At 39.3% G+C, this 9,036-nt stretch overlaps 1 protein-coding gene across 1 annotated transcript; it reads left to right on the top strand.

The window, feature by feature from the left end:
* Positions 1-3,008: 3,008 nt before the first annotated feature.
* LOC143533950 (uncharacterized) lies at positions 3,009-5,149 on the top strand. The gene is made up of 2 exons (XM_077028571.1): positions 3,009-3,112; positions 3,344-5,149. Exon 2 carries the CDS (start codon positions 3,347-3,349, stop codon positions 5,147-5,149), a length of 1,803 nt encoding a protein of 600 aa, XP_076884686.1. The 5' UTR covers positions 3,009-3,112; positions 3,344-3,346.
* Positions 5,150-9,036: the final 3,887 nt, after the last annotated feature.

The raw sequence follows: 9,036 nt of genomic DNA, 5'->3' as shown, positions 1-9,036 counted from the left end.
GGCTAAGTGGCAAACAAACCAACCAAAGTCCTTCATAACATCGAACCGGTTAATATTTGGATAATAGCGAGTCACTGTTGAGTAGTACTACTGGGTTTGACAAACCCCACCCAACTCTAAACTCGACTGTAGGTCGAGTGGGTGTAATCTTGGCTAACACATTACCATGGTCGTGGTTGACATGGTGGCAAGGCAATTGATAAAACAGTCAGTTTCGGTGTCGAACACTTAGTAATACATGCTTGATACGTTAGCTACCTATTGATATATAATTGACTTAACATTATCTGGTAACGCAAACGCAAACACTTAAACGCAAACATTTTCTTTATTTATATATGTGAACTCACCAACCCTGTGTTGACACTTTTAGTATGTTATTCTCAGGTAGCCGAGGCAAGCGCGCGGTATAGGAACATGCATTCATTGAATACCATCGTTTTGAAAAACTTGTTTTAAACTTTTATTAATTGGGTTTTTATGTCGTCCTGCGTGACGCAACACTTGGTTTATGATTTACGCTTCTGCACTTATTTAAATTTAATGTTCGTGGTTTGAAAACTTTGAACATAGTGTTTGATTATAACTAATGATTCCGATCCTGTTAGTTCACACCCTCTGACGGTAAAACTCCGTTAGTGGATTTTGAGGGTGTGACAGTAAGGTTAAGAGATTCATGCAAAGGACTGGCAAACATCTTCCTGCCTTGAACAAGAATTTGGGATTTGACAAGTTAAAAGTGAAATGCTATAATTGTCAAGAATTCGGGCATTTTGCTAAAGAATGTGATAAACCGAGAAAAGAGTATACTGGTCTTCGTGGTCAAAATCAAAGTTCTTCTACATCGCGAGGTAATAATGCTGAAAAGAAACCGTCTACTTCTGGGTCACAAGCATTATTAGCTGATGGGAATGATTGGTCACAAAGACTGTTGTGTAATGATACTCAAGCTAATTTGGCTATGTTTGGGCTGACAAAAGACTTTCTAGATGCAAGTGGAAGTGAGCTGTCCTCTGAAAATGATTCTGGATCTGATTCTGACGACTCTTGTGACAAGCATCCAACTGTGTTTGCTTGCATGACAAAGATCAACGAGGTTAGTCATTCTATCTCTGCTACTTCGTCTGTTAAAGTAACATGTGTTGAATGTGAATCTAACAAACCTAAGTTAGAATCTTTAAAGAATCATAATGATAATCTAGTAAGAGAAATTGCTTCTCTGAAGGATACTTATCGACAATCTCTTGAATCTCAAATGAGATCTCGAGAAAAGATTGAAGCATTGTCGACAAGTAACCATGATCTCAAGGCTGAGTTTTCTGTGAAAATTACTATTAATGATCAAAAGTTTCAAGAAATCCTGAAACATAGATCAAAGATAACTGAACTTGAGAATGAGGTTCTTGAGTTAAAGAACAAATTGGGTAAATTTTGAAATTCTTCTTTTCTGTTGAATGAAATTATTGAAGTGTCTGGAAAACAAAAAGATTCAAAGAAAGGTATTGGTTTTGTTGAAATTCCGCCACCCTTTCACAATGATTATAAAATTAATCCTTTTGCTAAATGAGAAGAAAAGGTAATTGTGAAAGAACCTATGATTTGGATAATAGCGAGTCACTGTTGAGTAGTATTACTGGGTTTGACAAACCCCACCCAACTCTAAACTCGACTGTAGGTCGAGTGGGTGTAATCTTGGCTAACAGATTACCATGGTCGCGGTTGACATGGTGGCAAGGCAATTGATAAAACAGTCAGCTTTGGTGTCGAACACTTAGTAATACATGCTTGATAGGTTAGCTACCTATTGATATATAATTGACTTAACATTATCTGGTAACGCAAACGCGAACACTTAAATGCAAACATTTTCTTTATTTATATATGTGAACTCACCAAACCTGTGTTGACACTTTTAGTATGTTATTCTCAGGTAGCCGAGGCAGGCGCGCGATATAGGAACACACATTCATTGAATACCATCGTTTTGAAAAACTTGTTTTAAACTTTTATTAATTGTGTTTTTAAGTCATCCTGCGTGACGCAACACTTGGTTTATGATTTACGCTTCCGCACTTATTTAAATTTAATGTTCGTGGTTTGAAAACTTTGAACATAGTGTTTGATTAAAACTAATGATTCCGATCCTGTTAGTTCACACCCTCTGATGGTAAAACTCCGTTAGTGGATTTTGAGGGTGTGACAGATTGGTATCAGAGCCATTGGTTATAGCGAACTAGAATTTGCATGCATACTAGACTATAAGCGCAACGAACCATTAGTTATAATTTCTACGCACTACATATATATTTTATTTAGTCTTTCGTTATCTTTATCTCTTTACCTCGTTCACTCATACGTGCGCATACACGACTTACCTGTAGGGATGTCGACCCCACCATCATCATCATCCGACCAGGTGACTCATGCCCATGGAAAGGAACCGCAGCTACCTACCTCGTCGCCACCCCGAGTAGCCCCGGAACTAGAAGCCCCTGCACCGAAGAGGTTTCGCCTATCTGGAGGCATCTACGACGACGACGTTAGCTGGGATTGGTACCCGAGTCTGATCAGGCGTATGGTTTACCGCAAGCAAGTTCCCCCACTACCTCACCCGAGCCGTCCTGCATACCCCAACACCCTACCACCCATAACCGATCCAATAGAACGTGTTCTCGCAGCTGTTGTTTCCTGTTTAGAGCGTGACGCGGGTTTTATGCGCTCGGTGAGAGCGAACGTTTCCGGATTGATAAGAGATGGAACCGAGGCTAGGGAGGAAATTTCCCGCCTGACAGCGGCTATGAAGGAAGTGCAGGATGCTAATGATCAGCAGATGAAGATAATGAGAAAAATGCAAGCAGAGATGATAGATTTGCAAGAGCAACTCCTTGTGGCGAGATCCCGGACAGAGATAGCTCTAGAGCGTTGTGATATCTTACAGACGCAAATTGCCCAGAATGCAGAAGAACCCGAGGAAGAACCTGTGGAAGAACCTGAGGAAGAACCCGAGGAAGACCCCGAAGAGGAACCGGAGGAAGAGCCAGCTGAGCCGGAGGCACACTCAGAGGTGTCCTCAGACGATGACATCCAAGAATGATAACACCTAGATGGAGGGGTTGTCTCCATCCAAACTATTAATTTCTATGATTTTAAGGATTGGTTTTAAATACTTTGTAGCGAATACAATGGTTTTAATCATGAATTATTATTTGGATTATTATATGGTTGTGATGTGATGATTGCTTCTTTTATTTTTTTTTCTTTCTTACCTACCTTTTATTACATGTATGATGTGTTACATATGAAACCGAGAATTCATGTCTAACATTTTATGTTGTGATTCTAGGAGATGGCTGGAAGAAACGTTGGGCATGGTCGCGGTAACATCAACCTAACCACAGCAGAACTCCAAACCCTATTCAATGACCATGCGGCGGCAGCTTTAGCTGCACATGTTCAGAATCAAGCCGGAGGCCCAGCCGGAGCCTGTACTTTCAAGAACTACCTGGATTGCAGGCCCAACTCGTTTAAGGGCACTGAGGGAGTCATAGGTTTCCTGCGTTGGGCTGAGAAGGCAGAGTCAGCTTTCGAGATGTGTAACTGTCCACCCGCCAGCATGGTTAAGTTCGCTGCTGGGACACTGGAGGATTCTGCCCTCACTTGGTGGAACTCCAATGTGCAGATTCTTGGGTTGGATTTGGCGAACGCTATGAACTGGGAAGAGTTCAAGACTATGATGCGGGAAGAGTATTGTCCTAGAGAGGAAATCGCGAAGATGGAATTTGAATTTTGGTCGTTGAAAATGGTGGGTTCCGAGATTGAAGCCTACACCACCCGTTCCCATGAGCTAGCAGTAATGTGTCCACGGATGGTAGACCCGCCGAGTAAGATAATCGAGATGTATATCGATGGGTTGGTACCACAAATTCAGGGTATGGTGACGTCTTCCAAACCGGCTACAATTCAACAAGCGATCCGATTAGCTCACAAACTGACGGACCAGGCAGTGGCACAAGGTGCGTTACCACCTAGAGGTTCCACCTCTAAAACCCGAGACAACTCAATCACTGACAACAACAACAACAACTCGGGTAAGGGAAAGAGGAAATTCTACAACACCAGGTCCTCATCATCGAACCCCCCACAGCAACAACACTACCGTAAACCTGAACTCGCTCGGAACTTCTATAATCAGGGTTCCAACAATAACAACAACGGTGGCTGGCAGGGTTCGAGTGGCTATGCTGGGAAGTACCCGAAATGCAACAAGTGCAACTATCACCATCCTGGCTCATGCGACCGTATCAAGTGTATGAGATGCGGAAAAATGGGTCATCAGGTCAAAGACTGTAGGGGAGACCTAGCGACAAAGGGTGCTCCTAAACAGCCTACGGCGACTAAAGGGTGCTTCGAGTGTGGTCAAGAGGGTCATTTCAGGAAGGATTGCCCCAAACTAAAGCAGAATGAGAACAACGGAGGCAGCAACAGTGGCGGAAGCAGTGGTAAAGGTAGAGCTTTCGTCATTGGGTCGGGCCAGGCCCGCAACGATCCGAATGTGGTTACCGGTAAGTTTCCTGTGAACGACTGTTTTGCTTCTGTTTTGTTTGACACTAGAGCTTATAGGAGTTTTATATCGGAAGCCTTTAGTAAACTCTTAGACTTAACTCCAACCCCGTTAGATGCTAAGTTTCCTGTTGAATTAGCCTACGGTAAGTCTATAGAAACAACTCATGTACTAGCGGGATGTAAGTTGAAACTGTCGGGTCATACTTTTGATATCGACCTCATACCTTTTACACTTGGAAGTTTCAATGTCGTTGTCGGCATGGACTGGCAATCCGAGAACCGAGCGGAGATTATATGTCACGACAAGATAGTCCACATCACTACCCCATCCGGCGAAATCATTTCGATCCAGGGAGAGAAGAGCGGCATGACCACCAGCATCATCACCCTCATGAAGGCGCAGAAATATTTACGAAAGGGTCATCCAGCAATTTTAGCCCATATTGTAGAGAAACCCGCAGAGGAGAAGCGAATCGAAGACATACCGATTGTGCGAGATTTTCCGGAAGTCTTTCGGGATTGCACCGAAACGCACACGAGTCGACTCAAACCATTGGTGAACAAACGACAAACATCAAAACAATAAATATTTGGTAATAATGTGTTAAGTTATATGCTACTTGATATTTATACATAGAACACAAAATTCAAGAGTCAAGAGTTATTATTTACACTAGAAATTTAATAACTAGAGGTAGAGGGACCATTGTATAACATTAATAATATTAAATAATAGCAAAACCCTAAACCCCTACCCCCTCCCCATAACCGATCTCCCCCCCCCCCCCCCCCTCTCCCTCTCCTTTGGCAGCCGTGAGCACACACACACATACATACAACCTTGTTTCAAGTTTTGTTGAAGAATTTAGGTGTTAGGAAGGTAATTAACAACTACTCTATGCATTCTAGGTGTTTAATTTTAATATTGAATGGGTTAATCAAAACCCTAATTCTCGAAAATTGATGATTAAGATGAGTTAGGGTTTGATTGTATGTTTGATGATGATTTGCTAGTGAATTGATAACTAGTTGTGTAACAATTGCTTGTTAATTTCTTGTTCTTTGATTTTAAACTTTCAAGTAAAACCCTAACTATGTGTGTAACGTAAAATTGAAATGCATGGTTGGTAAATCTAGTGTCTAGAGTTTTATATGCATGGATTATGGTTCATAGATTGTTGTTATGTTGAGTTTTGATGTAAACTGGTACTGGACAGATTGTTAAATTGATGTTTAGACGACTGTAACTGGATGTTAATGTGGTAATTGGTAGAAATTATTAACACTACAGTGTACTAGGTTGAGTCTAGTTTCTAAAGAGTCCAAATTTGTAATTTTTGGACGTGTAAAAGTTAACTTTTATTATTTTACAAAACTGTAGTGCAAGTCTGAATTGTGAGGTCTGCTCTTAAGCTGTTTTGAAACTATCATATTTCATAAACTATAAGACCAAATGGGTTGGTTCCAGTCTTGGAAGTTAATATTTTGAGTAAAGATTCTAACCCAATTGGTCTTGCATTAAATGGAATTACCATTTGACGGGAATAACATATAACATTCTGTTGCGCACGATTTTGACTGCTGTGAGTTTACTGTAATGTTTTGGTATTTGTGAGAAAACTATGTGAACACAAATACAATCTAAAATAGTTCTGGAAACCTAACTCATGTGTGCTTTTTTGACGATTTTTGGTAAATTAATTGATATGTTATGATCTGTTTAATTGAGTAATCTTTCCAAGTAGAATTCTGTCTTGATAAAACTAGCTGCTGAACCATGTGAAAATACATGAAACATGTTTGTTGATCGATATTTGCTATGTTTTTGACTAAATTGCCCTTGTGGGGAATAATTACTAGTAATGTACAATGTTAGTACTTGATACTTATGTAGTTGTTTACACATGTAACGTGTCACCAATGTGTTTATCGAGTCACACATAATTCACAAACGAAACACGAACGTATCTCATTGCATAGGTATTATATGCCGAGTCTAGAGACTCAATAGTAGTTTAAATACTTAGAGAATCTCATTTTTGTTTTAGAGCACTAGTGAGGATTTTCTTTGACGCGCATCTCTCGGATTTGTTTTTGAATTCTTCGCAAATAGTGTGTTTCACGTCCCCTTTTTACTCTTTTTAAACGCTTTTATTTGGGGGAGATATCATACTCCAACGCTGTAGATTTTGTTTAGTTTTTATATATCACTTGTAAGGCTAAGTGGCAAACAAACCAACCAAAGTCCTTCATAACATCGAACCGGTTAATATTTGGATAATAGCGAGTTACTGTTGAGTAGTACTACTGGGTTTGACAAACCCCACCCAACTCTAAACTCGACTGTAGGTCGAGTGGGTGTAATCTTGGCTAACACATTACCATGGTCGTGGTTGACATGGTGGCAAGGCAATTGATAAAACAGTCAGCTTCGGTGTCGAACACTTAGTAATACATGCTTGATAGGTTAGCTACCTATTGATATATAATTGACTTAACATTATCTGGTAACGCAAACGCAAACACTTAAACGCAAACATTTTCTTTATTTATATATGTGAACTCACCAACCCTGTGTTGACACTTTTAGTATGTTATTCTCAGGTAGCCGAGGCAGGCGCGCGGTATAGGAACATGCATTCATTGAATACCATCGTTTTGAAAAACTTGTTTTAAACTTTTATTAATTGGGTTTTTAAGTCGTCCTGCGTGACGCAACACTTGGTTTATGATTTACGCTTCCGCACTTATTTAAATTTAATGTTCGTGGTTTGAAAACTTTGAACATAGTGTTTGATTATAACTAATGATTCTGATCCTGTTAGTTCACACCCTCTGACGGTAAAACTCCGTTAGTGGATTTTGAGGGTGTGACAGTAAGGTTAAGAGATTCATGCAAAGGCTGGCAAACATCTTCCTGCCTTGAACAAGAAATTGGGATTTGACAAGTTAAAAGTGAAATGCTATAATTGTCTAGAATTCGGGCATTTTGCTAAAGAATGTGATAAACCGAGAAAAGAGTATACTGGTCCTCGTGGTCAAAATCACAGTTCTTCTACACCGCGAGGTAATAATGCTGAAAAGAAACCGTCTACTTCTGGGTCACAAGCATTATTAGCTGATGGGAATGATTGGTCACAAAGACTGTTGTGTAATGATACTCAAGCTAATTTGGCTATGTTTGGGCTGACAAAAGACTTTCTAGATGCAAGTGGAAGTGAGCTGTCCTCTGAAAATGATTCTGGATCTGATTCTGACGACTCTTGTGACAAGCATCCAACTGTGTTTGCTTGCATGACAAAGATCAACGAGGTTAGTCATTCTATCTCTGGTACTTCATCTGTTAAAGTAACATGTGTTGAATGTGAATCTAACAAACCTAAGTTAGAATCTTTAAAGAATCATAATGATAATCTAGTAAGAGAAATTGCTTCTCTGAACGATACTTATCGACAATCTCTTGAATCTCAAATGAGATCTCGAGAAAAGATTGAAGCATTGTCGACAAGTAACCATGATCTCAAGGCTGAGTTTTCTGTGAAAATTACTATTAATGATCAAAAGTTTCAAGAAATCCTGAAACATAGATCAAAGATAACTGAACTTGAGAATGAGGTTCTTGAGTTAAAGAACAAATTGGGTAAAATTTGAAATTCTTCTTTTCTGTTGAATGAAATTATTGAAGTGTCTGGAAAACAAAAAGATTCAAAGAAAGGTATTGGTTTTGTTGAAATTCCGCCACCCTTTCACAATGATTATAAAATTAATCCTTTTGCTAAACGAGAAGAAGAGGTAATTGTGAAAGAACCTGTGATTTCAGAAAATGCTAAACCTGTTAAATCTGAAACTGTTAAAACCCAATTTGCTCCTCCAAAAACTCATGTTGAAAGCAACAAAGTCTTTGTTGAGAATGTTGACAAAGTAATTATTGAGGATGTATTTGAACCAGAGGTTATACACAAGAATAAGAACATTCCTAGTTCTTATCATATTCTTTGCGAGCCTCATGAATTTGAGGAAGCTGTGTATGGTTCACACAAGCCTCATGTGACAAAGGCAGAACAAGTGAAAATTAAACCTGTGAATGCAAAGAAATCAGAGAAACCAAAAATTTCTAATGAGGATTTAATGCGTTTCATTAATCCTCCTAGTTCTAAGCCATCATCTGCTAGAGTTTTCAAGTTAAAAGGAATGAATACGATGTTCACTGAAAAAGATATTCCGATTAGTATCATTAAACCAGAACTAATTGAAAGTGTCTTTTACAATGAAATTGATAAGTTGAAAGAGTTGGAACGTCAATATGTTTGTGCCAAGACATCAAATTTATCAGACCCGGTATTGAAAGCAAAACAATTGTTAAAACAAGCTAAAAAGGTTCAGTTTGTCAAATCAACTGGAACAGATACATTGAAAAGTTTTTCCAATTGTTCTAACCTTGACTTTTATATGAAAAAGAAGTCTGTCACTTCT

This window comes from Bidens hawaiensis, unplaced genomic scaffold (assembly GCF_021521415.1).
Source record: "Bidens hawaiensis isolate Kalapana, Puna unplaced genomic scaffold, B.hawaiensis_p1.1 tig00009959_1, whole genome shotgun sequence".
NCBI classification, from domain to species: domain Eukaryota; kingdom Viridiplantae; phylum Streptophyta; class Magnoliopsida; order Asterales; family Asteraceae; genus Bidens; species Bidens hawaiensis.
The sequence above is the reverse complement of the archived record's forward strand: the minus strand, read 5'-3'. Positions and strand labels throughout refer to the sequence as shown.